The sequence below is a fragment of the Erpetoichthys calabaricus genome, chromosome 2 (genome assembly GCF_900747795.2).
Source record: "Erpetoichthys calabaricus chromosome 2, fErpCal1.3, whole genome shotgun sequence".
Lineage (NCBI taxonomy): Eukaryota > Metazoa > Chordata > Cladistia > Polypteriformes > Polypteridae > Erpetoichthys > Erpetoichthys calabaricus.
Window position 1 is genome coordinate 161,407,165 of NC_041395.2, and position 25,267 is coordinate 161,432,431.

Here is a 25,267-nt window from a genome sequence, read left to right on the forward strand (position 1 = left end):
ACTGACGATTGACCAAAGCTGGAGTACTTTGGGAAAAACCCATCACACCACACTTAAACGCACAATCCACACAGGTACTGACACGGTAGGGTCTGCAACTCTCGCTAAACACTGCGACACCGCGCTATCCTGTTTAAAACCAGACATACATCCAGTACGTTCATTCACGAACCTGGCGGAGTGCAATTCATTGTTTGTGCTGAATGCTGAGGTCATACCCACATCACAAAGCTCAAGGCAGGACAGTACGGCGCCCGCCGATCGCAGGTTTCCACATTCACGCACCTACAAGATCTTTTACAGTACAGATCACTTAACACGCGCGGATAGGTGGAGGGATTTGGGGACACGAGTGTCCTAATTACACATTGATCCATCCGTTTTTTCAGCCTCGACTAGTCGGGTCGCAGAGTGCCTACCCCGGTAGCACTGGGTATGGAGGCACACGGACCCCCATATAAACTCGCACATGTCGGCTAATTTTGAGTCGCTAATTAACCGTATAATACAAAAACACAACTTTAAAATGTGAGCGTGGTATTAGTTAAAAAAATCTCTAAAACAATGACCTGACCAGAATTCACCGCAGCCCAGTCAAGCCGACTAAAACTTAACAATTTCGCAGTCTGTTGTGTAAGTGCAGCTACTGTTAACTGCGTATATTCAGGGAACCGCGTAGGTTCAATAATGTTATTAATTAAATTCAATATTTGGGTGATGATTTCGATACAGGTTTTTCGAGGAGGCATTGCTGTTCCATGCGTTACTTGTACCATGCAGAAATATTTAGTTAGCCTTCGCTCACTACTACGCATGCGCGTGTATGCCGCTTTAATACACTCCAACTGTCGCTTTCAAGCTTTAGTGAAGAGACTCGTGTCTGAGTTGCAGTATCTCTGGACTTGGGTGATTTTTTTCCCTTTATATCACTTCGTTGTTATTTTTTCGATTATCGGAATATTTCAAGGTTTTTTTTTTTATTTCGTTGTATAGCTACTTCTGAAGGAACTGTTTGGAAGAATGATACACCTTCGTCAATTTCGCAAGGAACAATTTCATTTGCAGGACTTGTCAATCAGGGTGCGTGATTGAAAATGCAGTACTGACTGGCACACGGTTATTTCAAAGTTACATTTTTATGGTACTTTTTTTGTCATGGGGACTACGATATACAGTGAGAGAACTGCAAACCTTTTCATGCGTACTTGCTGTTCGAGCGGCTTTGTACACCTGTGCGCCTCAGCGCTTTCTACTCCTGACTCCTGCACTCTTACCTGTTAGACCCCCTCCCAGCTCTTCGCCCCGGGTCCCCCATGCCACAATGAGCACTTAGTGAAATTCCGAGATTGCTGTCGGGCAATCAGGATCAGGATGTTCAACGACACTGTGTACACAAACTGCACCTTCAATTGCACATTCAACTGCTCTTTGTTGGACTCCGACTATTGGGATGCCGATTATCCGGTCAATCTTTTCCCTATCCCAGTTTTGACAGGCGTGACGGCAACTTGCATTTTTCTCTTCGTCATAGGGACTGCTGGGAATTTAATGACCATTCTCATAGTATCCAAGTACAAAGATATGAGGACCACGACCAACTTGTACCTGTCCAGCATGGCCTTTTCGGACCTGTTCATTTTCCTCTGCTTGCCCCTTGACTTGTACCGCATCTGGCGCTACAGACCCTGGAACTTCGGAGACTTGCTGTGCAAGCTCTTTCAGTTCGTCAGCGAGAGCTGCACCTACTCCACCATCCTCAACATCACGGCCCTGAGCATCGAAAGATACTTTGCCATCTGTTTTCCGCTCAGAGCCAAGGTGGTCGTGACAAAAGGACGTGTCAAGGGAATCATACTGCTGCTCTGGGCGATTGCCTTTGCTAGTGCCGGACCCATATTCGTCCTGGTGGGTGTCAAACACGAGGAAGGTACTGACCCATGGGAGACAAACGAATGCAAACCTACCGACTACGCAATTCGCTCTGGTCTCCTCACCATCATGGTGTGGGTTTCCAGTATTTTTTTTTTCTTGCCTGTCTTTTGCTTGACTATACTTTATAGCCTCATAGGAAGGAAGTTGTGGAAGAGAAAGAGGGATACCATAGGACCCAACATGTCAAGTAGAGATAAGAACAACAAGCAGACTGTGAAAATGCTCGGTAAGGCAGAGGGATATGCGGCCGTGCCATACTTATTTCATTTTAGTTTAGATTCACCACCGTAAACTCGGCGCTGATCATTCCATTAAAATCTTGGAGAAAATGTCAAGGTTTTCAACTTGTCAGCCCTGCTTTAATTTTAATCAAAACTGACAAGCTCGATGTTAATATCTGCTTTTAAGGCATTTTAGCTCTTTCCCAGCTGACGCATTATTCATTTTTGCAGTTCTTGAATATCAATATAACTAGTGTGTCTTTTCAAAACTTTTAGACGTTTTTAATGATGAAGCCCCACTTTTTATATCAGCGTCACAGAGGAAAAGCAGAGGCGAAAATCACAACAAATTCTGGACGGGACACCACATGATCACGCAGGCTGAGGGTGTGGGAGTGCCTGCAGAACCCCGTGTTGGCACGAGGGCACATACTGACTCCACAAAACAGGGAACCAGGGCTCGAGCGCGGGCGGATCCACTTCACGATAAGGCAAACGTCCATTCACTTTTTAAACCCGGTTGCCTATCCCAGCAAGCATCGGAAACAAGGCAGGAATAATTCCTGGATAGGGTGACAGTCAATTTCAGGAAATTGCACCAAATATCCATCCATCCATTCATCCATCCATCCATCCTTTTTCCTAACCCGATTAACAGGAGTGGGGTCGCGGGGAAGCAGGAGGCAGTGCCAGCAAGCTTCTGGCACAAGGCAGGGACAATCCCTGTTCAAGTCGCCGGTCCATCGCAGAGTGAATACACAAACACATCGGGGCCAAGTAACGATAAAGAAACCATTGCATTATGAATGTCCAAAACAACCCTTGTGTTGTAAATATTTTGTAAACAATTTCCAAATCATTTGCGAGATCGCTTGTTAGCCTTCCGTATTGGCCAATATGCGGCAGTTAAGCTAAGTACTATACAAACTATAGTGAAATTTTATAATGTGTGTTCACAAAACATTTAGCTGTATCTTCAGAACTAAAGCAATTATAACCAGAAGTCTAGCCGTTTATCAGCGGATGGCAAAAAAGATCGTTTTGTCAAAAGTCAAAATGCGTGACTGATGCGAGTTGGTATGAATCGGCGTTGTCTTATTACCCAGACATTAAAAAGTCGCTTCTGGCGACTCCACCAGTTCTCAAACTATCCATCTAACATCAATAGCGACGTTAGATCTGCCAAGTAATACAGACTGGAGATAGACGCGTAGGAGCCGTAAGTGGGATACAGTGAAGGTGTAGCGAGCACCTGTAAACGGAAAGCGGCGATTCCGTAATCCATCCATCCATCCATATAAAATGTGTTAACCGCATTTGTGAAAGCTTTCTTTACGCGTACTTTATACACCATTCTTTCTTTTCTTGACGCAAATCACTTCATGAACAGTGGCGACGTATACCCGTGGCGAAGGGACACTCCATCGCTTGGTACACGCAGCTATAGGCAACGCAGATACTACAAGAATACGAAAAAAAGCAGGCATACATTAGCCGGTGTTCTTGTGAGTGCCTTGTACCTACCCGCTTGATTAATCCCAAACTTTGGAGAATTGTTCGATTATCCATCCATCCAGTTCTAGAAGCAAAAGAACTGGAGCCTATCCGATTACCACGCGAGAAGCCATCTCATGGCACATTCGGGCGCCCATCGGGTCAATTTAGAAACACATTAACGTAACAATCAAAATGTGGGAGTAAAACCCATATATATGGAGAAGACCCCATGCCGACTCGAAGAAGTCATACGGATTTTAAATCTGAAGCTGTGTGACTGCTGAACTAAGCACTGCGCCCCTCTGTCTCCTACTTGTTTAACTCTGCACGAATTGTCAAGCTGAGGTCAAGTGAAGAGTAACTATCCTTTAATCAGTTCAAAACCCGCATAAACAACCGATAGGCGAGTTATGGTCTTGATGCTCTTCCGCAGGAGCTACTGTGGGAGAAAATACGTGGATAAAAGTAGAGACTTTGCACAGTGGCCGCGCCCGGCTTTGAACCCGGACATCTGGTCAATACTGCGCAATGACCGGTATGGAAGACACCAAAACGTCTGCTTTGAAAAGCCTATCCGTTGTAGAGATTTTAAAGTTACTTTCATTTAAAAGCCACGTAGTGAGTATCGGCGGGTCGTTGTCATTAAATAAATAAACATGTATGAGCGTTAAGAAAAATATTTCAAACATGCAGACATTCAAGTACAAACAAATACATACGAGCGCATTTACCACCCGTCTCCGTAATGCGGTTCTACAAGAATAACCAGTACAGTACATATAATGGCTGTATGGAGTACTAGGCAGTCGAGACATGCAGTAGTATAGATCAGTGATTTTTAAAGCCTTGTTTTAAAACAGTTAATATGACAACAGAACATCATCCATCCATCTATTCACCCTTCAGTTTTCTAACCTGGTTGTCATTTTTAAAGAAATCCCAGTGGAGCAACACTGGACACAGCCTCTGTGGACTAGAAGCCATTTACAGGACACATGCATTGTCACCAGTCACCAGTGGAGTTGCTTTTATTTTGAAAGAGAGGCGCATTTTAGAGGAAAAGGCTATAAACAGTAAAGATCATTTATTTGCAAAATTTAGTATCAGACAAGTAAGCCACAGTACAAATGGTGCTTTGGCAGTTTCTCCATAACAAATGTTGCTTCAGCATCCATGTCATTCTACCCATTTACTGAATCCGCTTTGTCAGATTTTAGGGTTGCATCATAAGGCAGGAACCAAACTTGGAAAAGAAGAGGAAGGCAGTAGATAGTAACTGTGCCACCATGCTACCCTCAAGCACCTTACGGGAGCTCAACAGCAAATGAAACCATGTAGCCATTACTTTTTTCATCTTTTTGTGATGAAAGCCCTGTATTTAGCACAGAATCAGGTTGTGACAAAACCCTGCACCCATTGTAGTACTGCAGGACCGAATGTGAGGAGCCCTGCCTTAGATGAACTTTTAGAAATGCTATTCCACTGATACGCTTTACGAACCGGATTTCTCCTTTAGAAAGCCCAGTAGTTTGAGTGATTTCAGGGTATTTTTGGCACAAGGCATTCCAATAAATGTGTGCTTTGCTTGAGTGTCTGATCATCTTACTAAATTCTCTTAAAGAAGCCATTGTTGTCCTCTTTCCTTGTGAATGTGTGGCTTAAAGCACTTGCGCTAGCTAGAAACATTAAGTAAAATTTAATACTGCAACTGTCATGTTAACAACATCACAAGCTAACAGACTGCCAGTATTTTGTGGAACGGTAAATATTGAAAAAAATTATTCTTAATACAGATCTTTCCAATATGGGACCTGACACTGGGAGAGGTAGTGCAATCTATTTTCAAATACTGTATACCTCAATAATATAATACATATTGACAATGCATTTTATAACTTAATATACATAGCTACTTTAAAATTGCATTGTTAATGTACTATACTTGTTTGCTTCTGTATTTGACTAACATTACAGCCTCTTATACATCAATAGAAATGGCATAGTCTGGCATCTTGCCATGATCCGTGTTCATTTGGAGACCGTACACCCGCACTTGATCATTGGACCAGTAAAATAATAGTTGGTTTTATGATAGACTAGGGGGCTCCACCCCCTGCTCGCTTCGCTCGCTAACCCCTGGTGTTGGGAAATGACAAAGAGCGTGATGTATGAATGAGATATAGCATAGTGTGAAGGTGTAGATGATGCATATAGAAAGCAAACAATAAAGTGTGTGGCACAGTGTAAAGGTTTATTGGAAAATTTCTTTGTACACAACATTAGTAGTAAAGATGGTGTCTTGTCCTTGAATGAGTTTTCCTTGGCATGGAGCACTTATAACCTTAACTTTAATGTCAGATGAACGTCGAACTCGTGAGAAGGCCACATAAAGTTGCCCATGTCCAAAAACGGGTTCAGAGAGGTAGATGCCAACCTTGTCCATGGTTTGTCCTTGTGATTTGTTGATGGTCATGGCAAATGCAGGTTTAATGGGGAACTGTCACCGTTTAAGTGTAAAAGATAATTTCAGGTCAGAACTTGTAAGGTTAATTCTAGGAATCAGAACAGTACTGTTAGCATGTGATCCTGTAAGAACTGTCGCTTGAATAACATTGTGTGTCATGGTGTTGATGACCAAACGTGTGCCATTGCATAAACCCTGTTTAGTGTTAAGGTTTCTTCATAGCATGATTATTGTTCCGTTTTTAAGGCTAAGATTGTGTCATGGTAATCCAGCTGGGTAAATAGTGTTTAAATATTCTAAGGGGAAATGAAGATGGTCATTGTCGTCATCAGAGTCAACTTTGTCAGAGTTTAGAAAGAGTTGTGTCTCTTCAGGAAGTAATGCAATGACTTGGTTATTTATGTGATCCACATTAATATTTTTTGGATATAATATAGTGTGTTGTGTTAAAAGGGGTATTTGGTCTAATGAGATTGCTGTTCCAAATATCTCTGTAACTAAGTCGTCGCAGATAAAGGCTTGAGGAATTGTAATAATATCTGGGTGAAGTCTATCTGTATTGGTGAGTGTACCATCTCCCAGTTGTAATAAACAATTGTTATAATCTGGATCTGGACATCGCATGTTTTGTACTAACTGTATCTTTTGAAAGCAATGCCAATTGTCTGCGTATTTTAAGGTGCACTGAACAATAGCTGAGCGCATGGCATGTGGAACAATAGCTAAGCACTGTCTAAAATCTCCTCCTAATAAAAGTACCTTTCCTTCAAAGGGAATATTATTATTCATCAACGTTTGTAGAAGTTTATCAATGGTGTTGAGTAAGTGACTGGATGACATTGTACATTCATCAATAATTAACAGTTTTGCAAGATGGATGCCACGTGCATTGCTACTGTTCATGTTCATAGTGGATAGCGATTTGTAGGATCTAATGCAGTTCATAAAGTTTTTACTTTCAGGTACATCGTTAGTTAGAAGCTTCTGTAGATATTCAGGATATGAATGTAAAGGAGGCAGTCTAATTTGACCCTTTTGACAACAACGTGTAAATTTATTACTTGTATTGCCAGTTGTTTCTTCAGGGAAGTTAAGTGAATGACATTGATTGCAAATGACATTCATTAATCCCAATGAATTTTCCTGAATAGTGGACTCATTATTGAACGCGTTGTCAGCTAACGTAAGCGTTTAGCAGGTGTCTGTCGTTGATGTCCGTGACGTGTATCTTTTGCTTGTGCCGTTTGAGAGGTGCGTCGTTGTATGTCCAGTATTTGGGACGTGTTGTTTTGGAGCTGTAATCGATTTGCCTGTGCTGTGTGAGAAGCCCGTTGTAGTTTACGGCGTGCATTGTTTGTATTGAGCCTTGCCCGTTTTTGTATGTCGGTCAGTTGAGCTGTCTGTTTTTGGAGCCTTGCCTGCTTGTTTACAGGCAATTCAGATGTGCGTTGTAGACGTCTGCGTTTATTTATTTTGTTCCTTCGCTGCCGTTTCTGTATGTCTGAGACGGGAGGTGTTTCGTTTTGAACCCGTGCCTGTTTCGATGCAGCACTTTGAGACGCGTGGTGCATGCGTCTACGTTGATTGTGTCTGTCCATCTGCTTTTGTTTCTGTAACTGTGTTAGTTGAGCTTTGCGTTTTTGGAGCCGAGACATTTTTTCTTCCGGAGTTTCAGAAGCGCGTTGTAGGCGCCGACGTGTATTGTTTTTTTTCATGCGGTTCGTGTGTTTGGTCCCGTTACCCGAGCCGTATCGTTTTGTACCTGTGATCGTGAATTCATGACTTGTTTGTTCTTCAGCGTTAGAAATATGGATATGTAATAAGGAGGATCGCACTCACTGTTAATATGGAGCCTTTTCTGCGGTTGAACGGTTAATAGTGCTTCATTGTAATGAGATGCACCTATGCTGCATAGTGTGAATGTGTTGAGATGACGTATGTTTAATACGGATGTTTCGTTCAGAAATGGGGCTTTGTGTGTCATTTCTTATTTATGTTAGTGTGCTCGTGGGTCTGAATCGTCCTTTTTGTGTACATTTCGTGTGCTATGTCCATAGTCTGTCCCGTTTCGTGTCCAATGGGCTTTGTGTGGCACTCGCGTCTTCTTTTTTTTTGTGTGCTAGGGGCTTGTTGCCTGACTTTTTATTTCTGTTAGTGGAGGGGGTGTTTGTGTGTCGTGGGTCTGAATCGTCTTTTTTGTGTGCGAACCGTTTCGTGTGCTATGTGGCGCTTGCGTGGGACTCCTTTGTTTGTGGTGTTCTAGGGGCGCGTTGCCTCATTTCTTATTTCAGTTACTGGAGGGGGGCTTTGTGTGTCGTGGGTCTCAATCCTCTTCTTTGTTTGTGTCCCGTTTCGTGTGCAATGGGCTTCGTGCGGCGCCGGCGTCTGACTCCTTTTTTCTGTGTGCTATGGGCGCGGCGCGTCATTTCTTATTTTACGTTGCATTCCATCCGGTTTCCATTGCTTGGAGGGGGGGGATTTGTGGGGCGCCTGCGCAGTACGTTTTTTGCATCCACGGCCCATGGCCGGATGTCCCTGCGTCCATCCGGTTTACCATTCTCGTTTAGTAATATGGATATGGATTATATTTAACACTTAACAATCCTTTTACTTAATTTAGTTTAGTTAGACTGAAGGCTCGTAATGGCGTAACATGCCTGTAAAGCAAACTAAAATATACACAGAGAAAAGGTTAGGGTTCATCCGGGTCACTCCTTTCACTTTTAATAAAAAAAATGGCTGTTTGTTCCCAGAAACAAAACAAAGAGAAAAAAAAGTTGTCTTCGGTCCGTAGTCAGCACAAGTAGAGGCTCGCCAGGTTAGTCTAAGTAGCCACCTAACGGGAGCGCTCGGTGTTATGAGATCGATGCAGGAAGAGGCGGGGTCTCCGTGGGTTCTGTGGGCGGGGCATGGCAGCATACTTGAGCTGCTTTGCGGTGCAACTCAACAAGGAGGAAGCACTGTTAGCATCAGCGGCCCCTCTCGTCCCAGGGAATAACTGCCTACCTCTTCAGAGCACGGAAGGTGGTCCCTACAATTGATTGCAGCTCTATTATATGTGGAATACATTAAAGTGGGCTGTAAGGTAACATACCGAAGATCACACTTGAGAAAGTGAGCCATGTCACTTTATGTTATGATATTTAAGTGAAGATTACTGAAGGAAAGCTGTAAAAATTACATTAAATGCTTACTTACTGTATACACACCCAAACAAAATGCATTGCTAATAAGACATAATAAATCTATTGTAATAACTGATCACTCAATGTATTCGTTATGAGGCCAGCTTCCCTTCAACCCTACTCTGGATAAGTGGGTTTAGAAGATGGATGGATGGATTGTGTGAATGGTTTGTACTTTAAAATTAAGAGCAAATGCTCAAAATAGAGTGAAATATCTTGAATAAAGATTCCTATCAGTACACCATCTCTCCATATTCTACTCACACCTATTCTGTTACAGGGTTGTGGGGAACCTGAGATTAGCATTATTAAGCATGGACAGGGATCAACTCTGGACAGAGTCCACTCCTTGTCACCCTCACGGTGAGTCAATTTAGATTGACCAGTCAGCCTGCCCTGCATGTCTTTAGGAGTGGATCAAACCCCACGTGAACAAAGGGAGAAGGCACCAACTCCACATAGATAGTCAACAGGTTAACAAAGTGAAACCATATATCCTTATATTAAAAGACAGTAGTTTTTTGGGGGGGGTGGTGAGAATCAACAAAACTGACATGAGTAGAAGAAACCCCTTCATCCCTAGTATTTTATTTAAAGTCATTCAGTAAAGAAGAACACACATGCAGCCATCCCACCGGCACTTTAGAACAGATCATCCACCTGAAGCTAGGCTTGTTCTGGCACGGCAAGTAGTTGGATTGGAGAGCATCTGAGAAAAGCTACTGGAAGGGGTGTTGGTGAGGCCATAAGGAGGTACGTACCCTGTGGTCTGTGTGTGCATTGCAATGCTCCAGTTCAGTGACAGGGACACTGTGCTGCAAAAATGGCAATGTCCATTGGATGAGACACAAAAACCGTGGCCCTGACTCTCTGTGTTCATAAAAGGTCCATGGGCATCCTTCGTAAAGAGTAGGATGTATCCTGATGTCCAGGCTAAATTACCCAACATAGCCTCATCCATTTTGGTCCCCTTTCATCCCCTGCCCCTAATTTGTTTAATCTTTTTCACATCTTCACCACCTAATGGCTAATGTGTGGTGTGCACACTGGTGCAAAATGGCTGCTGTCGCAACATGCAGGTGGGTGCTGTACATTGTTGGAGGTTGAAGTGGTTCTCCACTGCCTACATAAAGTGCTTTGAGTTGTGAGAAAAGCATTACTATTATGCAGGTAAAATGACAATAATTTGGTTAATTAGCCATTTTTTTAAGGTTTATCACCTTCTTTTAAAAGAAAAAACATGAACATTAAAATTCTTAATAAACAAAGGAATTAAAAAGAAACAAAAAAGGCAGAACGTTTGTAGACTCCCCAACACTAAAACCTGTAGCAGGGCTAAGACTCTCTTAATCTGAAAGAGGAGTCAAACTCGCATTATTTTTGATTTGCAAAACAGCACAAAAAGAACTACAGCAAGGTGTCTGTTTAAACATGGATCTGAATTAAAAATGATATTGATTTTAAATTAAGAAACTGAATGGAACAAAAGCCACTATAGAATCAGGACTGCCTACTCAGCTTATTTTTCTGACTAGAACGTGTTTTATTATAATTTATATTTTGTGTAAAGTATGTTCCAATTTTAAAAGCAAAATGACACCAGGAGCTGCCTGCAGTCCGCACTGATCGTAGCTGGTTTTATTTTTTTTTTTCTACCGTATGCTCACATTATTATTTATCTTGTATTATAGCAACGACTTTAGCACAATCATGGTTTTGTCCTGCTGTGCAGATAGTCAATTTAAAATGAATGCTTGTTTCTTTAGTAAAGATTTTCTAAAGTTCACATTCCCTTAACAAAACGCTATTAGCTCATATTAATATGTACTAAGCAGTGCAAAGCACAGCTGGAATGTTAATGGAATTAACTACCATGCACCCTTTAAATAATATTGAAAATAAGAAGTTGGGACAGGAAGCAGGTAGAAAATAGATTTTAATGAGGTGCAGGGGTCAAAGCATGAAACAGCATACATAATAAATGATGGGTACTTGATGTGCTATGCAGTGTGACAGATGGGTGACGATATTTCAAGTCACAGTCCTGCACTCAGAATAACGCATTATTCCATTAACACTGCTGTACTGTACAAGTTTTCTCTTTCAGTTTTACACAGATCATTTTATTCTTACCAAGTGATGTCTTTGTTTTTTTTTTCTAAAACTGCTCCTCTTCAGTTGATATACACGTCTAGCTCAAATTACATTTAGCAGATGGGTCTCAATTGTGTACATTTATTCATGCCATCTTCACACTTCCAATAGTTATAGACATTTAACTAGGGGTGTCAAGCTCAAACCTTGGAGGGCCTCAGTAGCTGCAGGTTTTACTTCCATATATTTTCTTAATGAGTAACCGTTTACTGCTGCTAATGAAACATCCGTGGTTTCCTTTCATTTTAATTGACGTGTTTTTATTATGGTCCGTTAATTTTTTCTTTTTCTTAACTAGCAGCTAAACAATAATGAGTTATAAAGCTACATATCAAGCTAACTTGACTCAATTTGTAGCATTGTAGCATCTTACAATACCTCCATACATCCATTCATTATCCAACCCCCTATATCCTAACTACAGGGTCACAGGGGTCTGCTGGAGCAAATCCCAGCCAACACAGGGGGCAAGGCAGGAAACAAACCCCGGGCAGGGCGCCAGCCAACCGCAGGGCGTGCACACACACACCAAGCACACACTAGGGACAATTTCAGATCGCCAATGCGGCCTTTGAACTGTGGGAGGAAACTGGAGCACCCGGAGGAAACCCACACAGACACGGGGAGAACATGCAAACTCCACGCAGGGTGGACCTGGGAAGCAAACCCAGGTGTCCTTACTGCAAGGCAGCAGCGCTATCACTGTGCCACCATGCCACCCCTCTTACAATACCTGTTTCAATAAAATATTTGAAAAGAATAAAAATTATGGTCTGAAAAATATCAATCTGCTCTGGTCCACAAAGCATGTTGATGATGATCTCTGGAAAAAAAAATGAAAATCAAATGTTTTGCAAAATGTCTGGTGGGGCACAATGAGAAAGCAAATAAATCCATAGAATAAAGCAGCAGATTTCATTAACATCAAGAATTGTCTCCTACTTAAGAAATTGGTTGGAGCGAAAATGGTGGTCCTCCAGGAAATGAGTTTGAGATCCCTGAATTTGCTGGGCATCTGTTGGCTTACTCGTTATTGTTTGGCTGTTGGTTATCTGAATCCTAAAAGTCAATCAAAATCATTAGCAATAAGTGTTTGCAATGAAAACCTGCAGCTACTAAGGTTCTGTGGTATCAGAGTTTTTTTTTTGTTCTTTATTTTGCCTTATACACTTTCTTGTATTAGGAATTTGTTAGTTTTCACATACCCCTTGAGGTCAGAGTGCAGGGTCAGCCATTGTACAGCGCCCCTAGAGCAATTGAAGGTTAAGGGCCTTGCTCAAGGGCCCAGCAGAGTAGGATCTCTTTTGGCAGTGACGGGGATTTGAACCGGCAACCTTTGGGATACCAGCGCAGATCATTAGCCTCAGAGCCACCACTCCACCCCAAGTTAGTGACATTCGTGCATTTGACAACGTACTGCGTGGCAAATCTTCAATTTTAGGAGCTGTTTCTGGAAAATACATGGCACAGGAAAGAAAAAGGGTTCTTTCAGCACAAAAAAGAGAATATGTAAAATATGTATTATTTTTATATGTGGGATATATACATGCACATTGTGGTCAAGTAAGGAACTGCAAGGTACCACAAAAAATTTTGGGGCGCCAACCTGGTCATCCCCATTTATTTTTTTTATTAGATTTATTATTATATTTAATTATATTATTAAATTTAAGAAAGCAAAAATAACAAAAAAGAGTCACTATATGTGCCAGTACTAAGTCTCAAGAAAAAGAAAGCCATCAGGCTTAAGTAAAGTTTGAAGGGAGCTTTGTGCTGAGGTGCATTCGGTTCAGAAGTGATCGCCTGCTTCCGGCAGCTGCAGGATTTATATTCAGAGGACCAGAAGGGTTGGAGTCAGTTGCCCTCACTGGGTGTCCTCCCTACTCTGTGGATAGAACACAAGAGGAGAAAGTTAGCACCAGCACCTTCTCTCAACATTGAATAGTAGATCATACAACACACGAGTATATTCTGTGGAGTGTGGTCCAGAGGCACACATACTGTATGTGACAATACATATACTGTATACTGCATGTAGTACTGTATATCACAAGTAAATTATGTAATGAGCACACATTTGGGAACTTTTAAATATTTTATATTCATTTAATTCTGTCATAACTTGAAATAATTTAGTATTTTAGAACATTTATGTCTTGTTTGAACAAAATAGAAAAAAGAGGAATATGAGTTGGGGTCCCAGAGGATGCCTCATTTATTGTGCCAATGAAAATAAAAGCACAAACGTGCCAAAGAACCAAAATAGGACATACAGTTTAGGCAAGTTAGCTACCAGGTACAGTAATCACTGTCTTGAAGAGCGGAAATTATTCTAAATGGCTACTTTCAGTTCTTTTTGAGGTTATATAGGCAGGCAGGCAGAAGTGGCAGAGTCAAATTCATTCTGGAAACAGAACCAGTCAATCCATTAGGAAACATAGGTGGCTGCTTTGGGCACTGTTTATGAAAGTTAAGAGGTACACACTACAGAACTGCATGCAATATGGACACCAAAAAGTGTTGTTTTGGTAAGTCAAGAAGTTTAATAATATTTAATATGTTCTATGGAATGGCGATGAGAGCTGTGAAACTCATGTGGCACATACCCTGGACTTTTACGAACCCCACACTCTAACCCTCATCTGCACTCCCGTCACCAAGACCAAGCGTGGGGCTCCATATGGGCTTTAGCCAGCACTGCCCGGAAATGACATCATTGGTCTTCTAGCTGGTGTTCCTCTCTTTTAAAGGCAGAAACAGACAAGTAGTAATTTTCTATGTCACCCCTTTAACCTTCTCCCCATTATTCCCATGGCCAGAACCCATTAGTAACTCGTGAAGCTCATGTGCCCAAAAGTCTGATTTAAATGATCAATTCAAATAAGTATACTTCAAGATGAGGATAATGCAAAAATAAGTAAATAAGGAAACTGTTCTGCGGTGGGTTGGCAACCTGCCCGGGATTGCTTCCTGCCTTGTGCCCTGTGTTGGCTGGGATTGGCTCCAGCAGACCCCCGTGACCCTGTGTTCGGATTCAGCGGGTTGGAAAATGGATGGATGGATGGAAACTGTTCCTTAGAGTTATTCAGCAGTATACCTGAAATTAATGATAGTGTCCGTGGTTATTCTACTGTGCCTGCACATAAGCAATGATCCAATAGGTGTCCTCCATTTCCATTTAGTTCATTCTTATGATGCACACTTATCAAGGACAGAGTATGTTGAGACTCAGGTATGTTATATTACATACCATGCCATTTTGTAAGCCTACGTAATCCTGAGCAGGGTCACCAGGGGGGCTGGAGCCTATCCCAGCAAGCATAGCGTGTAAGGCAGGAAAAATCCCTTGGACAGGGCACCTGTCAATCACAGATGTACATTATCCATAGAGAAATAAAGTCGTCAGAATAGGTGGAATGACGATGCACTGATTAGCGTTTCTGCCTCACACCTCCAGGGTCCTAGTCTCAAATGCTGTCTGTGTGGGTAAGGCATGTTCTCAATGTCTCTTCCAGGGTTTTCCTCTGGGTATCCCAGTTCTGAGAATGATGCAAGTTGGGTTAATTTTTCACACTAAATTTCCCTGATGAGGGTTTGGAAAAGAGTGTCTCCTGTGATGGACATTTGTCCTGTCTATACTGTAGTTAGTTCTATAGTTGATGCCCAGATAGAATCCTGAACTGCATGGATGGATCTGTATGAACTTAATGGAACTCCCATTTTGTTCACACACAAATTCCAGTTACCAGCTGACAGATCAGTCTTTAATTATGAACTACACATCTGACCTGAAGAAAATGTCCGTTTTATTACTTTGTTTAAGGAAGAAATTATTTTCTTTCTATTGTTTAGCTGGAATTCAAAAACATCTGCCATAATATGTCTAATTGCAGGTGACTGTGGATGTTTTTTGCGGCCTATTTGCATATTTACCTTTGTTATGCTGCAATACAACACTGTATTTTAGGGTTTTACAGGACTTGGTTCTGGTGCAAAAGACATGTAACAAAAAGAAAATGTAACATTTCAGCGTATGCTTAATTGTATTATACCATACCATTCACAACCCCACGGAATCCAATTAAGGGTCACTGCATTGGGCTAAAGGTAGAAACCAGCTCTGGGCACAGTGGGCATACACAGAGAAGACAAGAATATGGTTGCCAGTTTATCAAACCTGCAAATCTTTTGAGCATGTAGGAGGAAAAGCCACACAGACATGGGGGAGAAAGTGCAACCTCCACACACAACCAGGCATGGGGTTCAAATCCAGGATGGTGGATCTGTGAGGCATCAGCAGCAGCAGCCACACTAACATCTGTGCTTAATTTTAAAGTTTGTTGATTTATTATAAACCAGTATCTTGACTTGAGCATTCATATTTTTCATATTCTTTCTTTGTATGTTTAGCATTTGTTCGCTCAGAGGTGGTTGATGCACTTGCTGTTTCCTGAACAGCTCTTCTTTTCTCCACCCTAGCAGCCCACTTCTTTTCTTCTTTCAGCATCTTTTTGCGTTAAAACTGATTAAGTCAGTATTTGTGTTGCAATTACTTAGTACGTTTTCCTTAATTTTTCACTTAAGCTGGCACTTGAGTTTTCAATTTGCCTCAAGAATGATTTATGATATGAAGAGGTAGGGGAAGTGATGGTGAAGGTGGTAGGGATGAGAATGGTGCATGTATGCATCTGCGACACAGCTGGCTGCTGCCGAGAGTTGATTCTACAATAAAATAAAAATAAAAAGAGGAATAACCTTGGAGGCCAATCATCACCCCGAAAGCGGATAGTAGACATCACATTGTATATGTGTACCAAATTTCAGGTCAGTAGGTCAAATGGTTTGCAAAATACAGGTGATTTAAAATCCTGAACAGGTATGGTAACGTATTATATATAAAGATACATATTATGACTTGTCAGGTCTTTTTAGAAATATCTATTCTGTCCAGCATCTAACATTCTTAACAAGAATATACATCATTGAGAGTCTTCTGTGAGTGTCCTGCTAATGGACATCATTGCTGCCTAGTTATATTGCTATATCTTCTCACACATTTATATATTATATTTATAGTATATGTACTGTATATTTTATATATATATATATATATTATATTTATATATTAGAAATGTTATAACCAATACATTTATCATTTTCTTTCTTTCTTTCTTTCTTTCTTTCTTTCTTTCTTTCTTTCTTTCTTTCTTTCTTTCTTTCTTTCTTTCTTTCTTTCTCTTTTTTAGCGGTGGTAGTATTTGCTTTCGTTCTCTGCTGGCTGCCATTCCACGTTGGACGATATTTGTTTTCCAAGTCATCGGAAGCTAACTCATTGGAGATGTCTCAGATGAGCCAGTACTGCAACTTGGTTTCTTTTGTGCTCTTTTACCTTAGCGCTGCCATCAACCCCATCTTGTACAACATCATGTCGAAGAAATATCGAGTGGCAGCTTGCAAGCTCTTTGGACTGAAGCAAACTCCCAAAAGAACGGCATCCACCATGAAGGATGAGAGCTCCCCAGGTTGGACAGAGTCTAGCATTAGCACGTGATGGGGGAGCAGAGGACCAGTGCTTTGTTTTTCTCTTACAAAGATGATGTGTGCCAAAAAGCCATAAAAATACCAACCACTGGTTTTACTGATCTTACTACTACACATGCATGTAACAAGTACCATTCACAGGCCGGAGAGGTAAACCAAGTAAAACTAACAGGTAATTTGGGAAGAACAATGGTGTGCACAAAGTTCACATTGGACATTACTGAATGTGCCTCAGTTTAGCCACAGTCCAGTCTGATAGCTGGTCAAGTGGAAGGCAGTTACCGTGTACTTTAGGAGAAGAGATGTTTGTCAGCGGTGTACTGTAGGCCTACATAGGTTGTTGATTGTTTCGTCAGCAATATACCTAACCTGACCTGGGTTTAGACTGTGCCAAACTATTTTGAATGCTATATTTTTGGATAGAAACAATATGAAAAAGTTCTCTTTCAAAACTAAAATCAAACATAGATGTGGCCATATCTTTTTTTTTTTTTGGACTAACACAATTAATAAAACACAAAAAAGTTAATTTTATTGTGCCTTCATAGGGTGAACACCACCCTAAGGCATCTCTGCAGTAAAGAAGGACAATTGTTTACATATACTGTATTTACATATATATTTTTACAATTGGAGCACAGGCAAGTTAAGTGACACACTTAGGATCACAGTACCAGACAAATGGAAAGCCACCAGCATTATGAAGTAAAGTCCAAAGCCTGAGCCAACTGGAAACACCACCAGCTTAAGTAAAAAGGAAAAATTCATGTTAAGAACACTAAATGTATTAAAAGGTGCGTATCCGTGTTTTACATAAAGCATACAAGATTAAGTATATAAATGTTTAAACACTATTCTGAATGCTAAGGGACAGCTTAGTGCATGAAGCATGGAACCGCTAATGGATCATTTAAGTTAACTGAGCCTCAAAACATCTGAAGTCAAATGTTCTGCATAGGGGTGACATAGAAGCGCAGTGGTTAGTGCTGCTAGCGCACACCTCCCACAATTTCCAGACTCTCACTGACCATGTGAACTTTACAAGTTGTTAACATTTTAGGGTGGGCACTCTGGTTTATTCCCAAATCTGTGTCTGTCAGGATGACGGATGATTCCGCATGTAAGTGTGCCCTGCAGTGGAATACAGTCCTGTTCAGAAAGGGTGCCAGAAGCTTTTAGGAAACTAAAAGGTTAAGGGCAACCATTATTTGAAGGAGACTTTTTTGACATTTTCTCTGTATTGACTACTCTTGGGTAAGGCCATCAGGGAGAGTGTTTACCCTGTGGTTGGGGGGCACTGTACTGTAAACATTAGTGCCATCCTTTCGGATGAGATGTAAAACCAAGGTCCTGGCTCATTGTGGTCATAAAAGATCCCTGGGCATCTTTCAAAAAGAGGAGAGTGTCCCACAATGCCCACTATGGCCTGATCATTCTGGCCCCCTAATTCCTCCCCCATCATCTCTCTAATTGGCTAACTATCTCTCTCAACCCTTCACCATCTAATTGCTGTGTGGTGAAAGTACTGGTGCATAAATGGCAGTCATCATATCATCCAGGTGGATGCTTGAAGTGGTTCTTCACTATCTTTGTAAAGCTCTTTAAATGTATTTATTTGTTGTTAATATTATTATTATTATTACTCATACACATTGATTAGAAGACTTTGAGCAACCTCTCATAAAATCAACTATTCATTATTGGATCCATAATGAAAAATAGTTAATTTTTTCAGCTTTTGCTGGTTAGAATACTGCTACCAGCTCAAGGAGGCGACCTCTCATACAGTATGATTAACCCTAAAACAGAATTCTCCCCACAGCTTTGGATACAGAGAATACAATAAAAATAATGAAGGGTCCTCTGCTGGTGAAATTAGCCAACTTGGGGTGCTTGCTTAACATACTTCACTGAGAAGAACGGGTTAGCTGCCAGAGCTCGGCCAGTCTGATAAAGTGATGGCTGAGAGTCTCTGTGCAAATAATTGCCAACCTCTGAGAGCAGTTTACATGTTCAACCTCCTCAATGTGCTTCTTGATGCATGTTAACATTCATGAACCAACCCACCCAGTTTATTCAACACCATCGCATTGTATAATTACCTGTAGTTAAGAGCGGTCCATCAGATAGCCATCATTGAGAAGCATGAGTTTTGTGAGCAACACACCAGCTGAATGGAGATGAATGAAGATGATTAATTTCAAAAGAAGTATGCATGCACCGAATGAACATTGTGTGGAGATTTGCACAGGCAGCAATGTGAATACCCTGAGTGATTTATAGTAAGATTTAAAGGTAGGCTTTCTAATTGATTAAAATGACTAAAGTGTGACTGAATGCAGCGCTTAGAAAATGAGCATGACTCAGAAACTAACCACTGAAGAGTGAAATGAGTAGTACAACCCTGTGGATTTGTTGGGCATGAGGAAAAATGTCAGGTATGTTATGTTGTCTTGTTTTATTCACAACGGGCCACTTTTATGCTTTTCAAATCCCGTGAGCACAATGGTGGCACACTACCACCTTGTGTTCGCACCAATAACAGTAAAACAAATAAGTGATGAAAGGTTCATTTTCAAAATCAAACCTCCTTTTTCTATGGAACAAAATATTGCTGCTGTCTTATTTCACTTGCATTTGCTTGTACAAAGTCTGTAAAGTGTGACATGGCAGAGACTGGTCACAGTATTCATTGGCTTTGAAAGCACTTTTAAGACTATGTAAATAATATCTTTATGAAATGTAAATATCTCTGTGTGTGTATATTACTTGTTAAAATATGACACTTTGAGCGTGCACGTAGACTTAGCTGAATATGTGCACATCAGTTAAATGTGAACAAGCCTGTTTACAATGTGAGCCTGTAGATGGGAGTGGAAACCACGAGATGCATCTGCAAACGTACTTTTCTAAAGACAGAAAGAAAGCAATGTGCACTAGAGGAGGGGGTACCATGTCAAGTCTTTTCTTTGATTGCCTTTTTTGTGTATTTGTAATTTCTGCAGATGGAACATGTTATTTTATTAAACAGGTTATAAGAACATACTGTACAAGTTCTATGTTGCATTCTTAAAGCAACTAAGAAAAGGAGAAAAAAATTAAAACACTTCTTCCTTCAATCAATAGAACATTAGGTTGTTGGAGTTCAATAAAGACTTGAATTCTGCTTCTTTATCCAGATTTATCCAAGTTGAAAGTTCATGGTATTTTAATATTGAAAAGCAAGATACAAATGCTAATTACTTTTAATGGTGTCAGACATTTCAAAACGGCTTTTGTCATCTGCTTCAGGTTTTTATTGTATCTTATCTCTTAATCAGAGGCTGATTACTTGGTGTTTTGGACACCTTTTTGTTTAGATTTCTGCACTCAACGTGTGAATTTATAATTTATCAATGGTATAAACTGAACTTTAGTGCTGTTATTATGATCACCAAGGGGGAGCAGATGCTATGGAGGAATTTTTATAGAGTGCAGAATAAACAATTCAATGGAAAGAAACATAAGGGAAAGGCTAGTTTGTTAGTAGGAGACAAGCTAGAGTTTGTTAACCAGAAAGAGAGCAAACCAGATTTCCAAAACAGGAATGAAAGAATGAACCATAGTTAAAAAACAGTGTTCTCTTCTAATGTGTACATTTTTTGAAAGATGCTGACAATGGGATAACGTATAATTCTTGTGATTTATCTCTTAAAGTGACTAAAGCAGCATGAGACCTTCAAAATCTGCCAGTGAGGGAGGCCTGAATCCCAACAACCTGCAAAGACGAGGTGCTCCGGATGGCAGCTTAGAGTCCATTAGAGTGGCTGGCTTCAGCCTACATAAAGCTCCAAAATGCCCTTAAAAATCAAAGTTAAAAAAATATACTATGATATGTTCCAGAATACACTCAAAATAACCCACTAGGGAGGGGAACACAATCAGCCCCTGGCTATAACAGAACATGGCAACAACATATCTTTACAAAAGGAGGATTTATTTGAATAGTAGAAATAAATACAACAAAAATACTTTACAGATACAAACAATAAGCAAAAAAGATTTGGTGACACAAGCAAATCTCAAAAACAAATACACTACATTAGTCCAAAAAACAGACAAAATAAGTCAAGAAGCAGAGCAAAAAATCCAGGTAAACACAGTACTTACAAGATCTACCAAAATCTACCACAGCACATTCAAAATGAACCGCATTGGACTTCAAGTTCAAGCTTTCCTTTATAGAGCGTGGGGCAGTCCCTTAACTATGATGGATTGGTGACCCCGTATCTTGGGGATCCACCCACAAAATCAAGAAATGAGAGAACAGAGAAACACATATAGAAACTACATCACTGAACAGAAAAATATTAACATAAAATACATCATTAATTCAATGATAAATTAATAGAAAAAATAAAAAAGTAGAAATCGATGCATAATAATGAAAAAAAAGAAGAAAACGGAAGAAAAAGGTCTACTTTAAAGATGAGCCAGGGGACCATAAAATTAAAACCTTGCCACCATCTTATATAGTTTCTAAACAATGACAACTGCTGATCAAGTGGCAAGAAACCAACACTGTCAACATGACCGGAGCCTTCCAAAAAAGCCACAATATGATTGAGGAATGCAGCAAAAAGTATTCCAAGATGGCGCCACAAGAATATCACCTCCACAACAATAAAATTAATAAACAATGGAAAAACTAATAAGCCACTAACCTATTCTCAATAATTCATACATCTGTAACAAGCTGGTTCACATCTGTTCATATATTCTGCATTGGTGCTATCAGTGGTCTGTAGTTCATTCAAATTCTGATCAAGCCATCTCATAATTTCTCTTTTATGCGTGCAGTCTTCAGTTATAATTCACTTACCTAATAATTTATGCCCCATCTTTTGCTAATGATTAGTGAAACATGCAAGTTCACACAGCCTTTATGTCATAAAAATATTGTAGCAACCTCAAAGTGTCAGATTTGAAAAGGAAAAAACACAGAAGGACAAAGAGGGGATCTCAGAACAGTCAAAAAAAATACACAATTGTAAAAGCAAAAATGAACGACTCAGAACTTGAACTATTTACAAATGTCTATGAATGTATCATTGTTATGGCCCTGAGAGATGTCATCAATTGACCAAAAAAATAAACTGCTCATTCCACATAAGTAACCCCCCTCACGTACCTGTTCTTCTTTCTTCACTCGAGGGGGCAGTGGTTCTCACGGTTTTATGCCAAAATCACGGGCAGCAGACTTTTCAGTTAACAAACTAACTTTTATTTTTCTCAAACCTCCGAGATGCTTACTCTTCCATTTTTCTCATTTTTTTTTGTTTCTCTCAGAAGCATCCAGGATGCATTGTATATTAAAAAAACAAAGTTCCCATTTTACTTTTCTGACCAATCACAAAATGAACATTTACATTCTGGGGTTCTGTGTTCAGACACCACAGCTCCTCCCCAGTAAATACTAAACCCAGGTTGAACAGTGAATCAGACAAATTCAATTACATTGACAGCTCAGTAGTACAATTACCAAATTCAGATTTTTTTTTTTTAGATGAACCCCAAAACAATTTCCCACAAATTCAACCTCTGTGGTGCTCATCGTTTTCGAACTGGGCATACTTGTGAATCAACCTGTAGTGGAGGTTCAGGTGGAGGCACTTGCATAGTACTGATTTCCATGTTGCACTGATTCTTGTCAGTGTCGGTGTCCGCTACAATGTTCATCTCAGTATCATTGATGTCCAGAAATCCTCCAGTTTTGCCTAAATCAACCTCTCCATGCCAATGTCACCATTCTCTGGTAGTTTTGCATTTAACAGTTGATTTACATGCCTTTTTACACAGTTCCCATTAACCTGAACCATATAAGTAACAGGACCCAACACTTCTGAAATGACACCACTTAACCATTTTTCCCCTTCCCTGCAATTTCTTATTACCAAGACATCTTGCCCCACAACAAAACATCTAAGCTTCTGGGATCCATACTTTTTTGGTCAAACTTTCCTGCTGCCTCCTCTGTGAAAACTTTTGTTTAATTTGAGACAATCAGGTACACACTTGCCTTTTTATAAACACCTCTGCTAGTGTTTTGTTTGTATGCACATGAGGCGTATTTCGATAGCCAAACAAAAACCTGGCAATACAGTGGTGAAGTGACATGCCCCCAATGCCCTATTCTTTGCTAGAGATTATTTAAAACTCTGAACTAGCCGCTCAGCCAGACCATTAGAGGCAGGGTGATATGCCAGGGGTTTGATACGTTTAACCCCATTTAATTCTAAAAAAGAGTTAAATTCTTTGGACATAAACTGAAGCCCATTATCTGTGACTACTTCATGGGACAACAAACTCCTTAGAGCTTCTACTGTCTTAGTTGTGATTGTAGCTGGCATATGGATTATCTCTGGACACCTACCGTATGCAGCCATGACCACCAAAAACATCAGTTTATGGTCCTCAGCAAAATCCAAATGAATTCTCTCCCATGGGCTTGAAACCCACTTCCAGGTTTGTATAGGTGCCACAGCTGGCATATTCCACTGTTGCTTGCAAATATCACATTGACTCACTTCATTCTCAATGTTTTTGTCTATATCAGGCCACCAAAACAGACTTCTGGCTACTGCCTTTACCTTTACAAACCCCCAATGATTCTAATGCAATTCTGCCAGTAGCCTAATTTGTAACTTCTGAGGTACCACCACTCGAAGACCCCACAGAATACAATCGGCTTCTATAATAAGTTCCAATTTTCTGTTTTACGCTTCTCAGCACAAGGTCTCTGCCAGTTTCATGTGCAATGTGTTTTATAGTAAGCGGCAATTTATCTGGAAAACACTCCTTATACATTGGATTTGGTTTCAGTTCCTTATTCGAATCCAACAGTGGCAAATGGTATAATGCATCTGCATTACTATGCTGTTCTGATTTTTTGTGTTTAATTTCATAAGTATAGGCTGCCAAAATAAGAGACCATCTTGGCATTCTAGCAGCAGCGAGTGTGGGTATGCTCATCTTGGGACCCAAGATCTTTAATAACGGTTGGTGATCAGTTACTAATGTAAATTTCTGGCCAAACAAATAATCATGGAACTTCATGACTCTAAACACAAGTCCTAAGGCTTCTTTTTCAATTTGTGAATAATTTCTCTCGGGTTTGGTTAGCAATCATTAGGCAAATACTATTGGCCTCTCAGTGCCATCCTTCGTTTTGTGAGAAATTACTTCACCTACTCCTATAAGTGATGCATCACAAGTTAAGGGGTAACTGCGGGTCATAATGCACTAAGATTCTGTTAGACTGCAACTGTAATTTGGCCTCATCAAATAAACTCTGGCATTCCTCTGTCCAGTTCCATTTCACACCTTTTTACAGCAATGCTGTCATAGTTTGAATAATGGTGAATAAGTTAGGAATGAATTCACCATAGTAATTTAACAAAGCTAAAAAAGACCAAAGCTCTGTGACATTATTTGGAATTGGAGCTTTCGCAATAGCCTCAGTTTTTCATCTAAGGGATGAATATCTGTAGCATCTATAGCATGCCCTAGGTAAGACACACTATTCTGCAAGAAGAAACACTTGTCTTGCTTTACTCTCAGATTGTACCTCTGCAACCGTTTTAACACTTCCTCCAATTTTCTTAGGTGCTCTTCTAAGTCACTTCCCGTTATCAATATGTCATCCAGGTAACATATTACACCATCTTGGCCTTGTAATATCTGGTCCATGATTTTCTGAAAAAGGGCAGGAGCACTAGCAACCCCATATGGAAGCCTGTTATACAGTATATGAATATGAACTATCTATGTAAGCCTGTGCTGTTAAAAGCCTGGGCTCCTAAAAACTATTGAAATTGTTAGAAAAAAATTGAAATGCAGAGTCAGCGGTTTCGTTTTGTGGATGTGCTTGCCCCCCTTGTCTATCAGCGGCTAAGTGAGTTTCTGTCTCATTTGTCTTTCCTTGGTGGTTTCACTTTGGTGACGGAGTCGCTTTCTTTCAGCTTCATGCTGTAGCCTCGTAGTTCTTTCTTCTTTTGAGTGAACTTGGCGTGGCCTTGCCGGCTCTTTGAGCTTCATGCTGTAGCCTCGTACCACCAGGCCAAACAGACAGACACACATACTTCCACACATAGATGTTTATATTTAAGACAAGCCTTTATGTGTATTTATGATAAGGCAGGATTTGGAGCCTTCCTCCAGCTCCACCTGTTGAAATGCTTGCAACAAATCAAGTTTGGTGAACTATTGACCTCCTGATAGTCTTGTAAATAAAT

At 40.4% G+C, this 25,267-nt stretch overlaps 1 protein-coding gene across 1 annotated transcript; it reads left to right on the forward strand.

The window, feature by feature from the left end:
- The first annotated feature begins 886 nt into the window (after nt 1–886).
- ghsra (growth hormone secretagogue receptor a) lies at nt 887–18,441 on the forward strand. Its single transcript, XM_028792243.2, has 2 exons — nt 887–2,158; nt 16,700–18,441. The coding sequence occupies exons 1-2, from the start codon at nt 1,372–1,374 to the stop codon at nt 17,002–17,004; spliced, it is 1,092 nt and encodes a 363-aa protein (XP_028648076.2). The 5' UTR covers nt 887–1,371; the 3' UTR covers nt 17,005–18,441.
- The last annotated feature ends 6,826 nt before the right edge of the window (nt 18,442–25,267 follow it).

Coding starts and splice junctions, on each gene's coding strand:
- ghsra (XM_028792243.2), top strand. CDS start 1,372: ATGTTCAACGACACTGTGTACACAAACTGCACCTTCAATTGCACATTC. Junction 2,159..16,699: donor GCAGACTGTGAAAATGCTCG/GTAAGGCAGAGG, acceptor TCTCTTTTTTAG/CGGTGGTAGTATTTGCTTTC.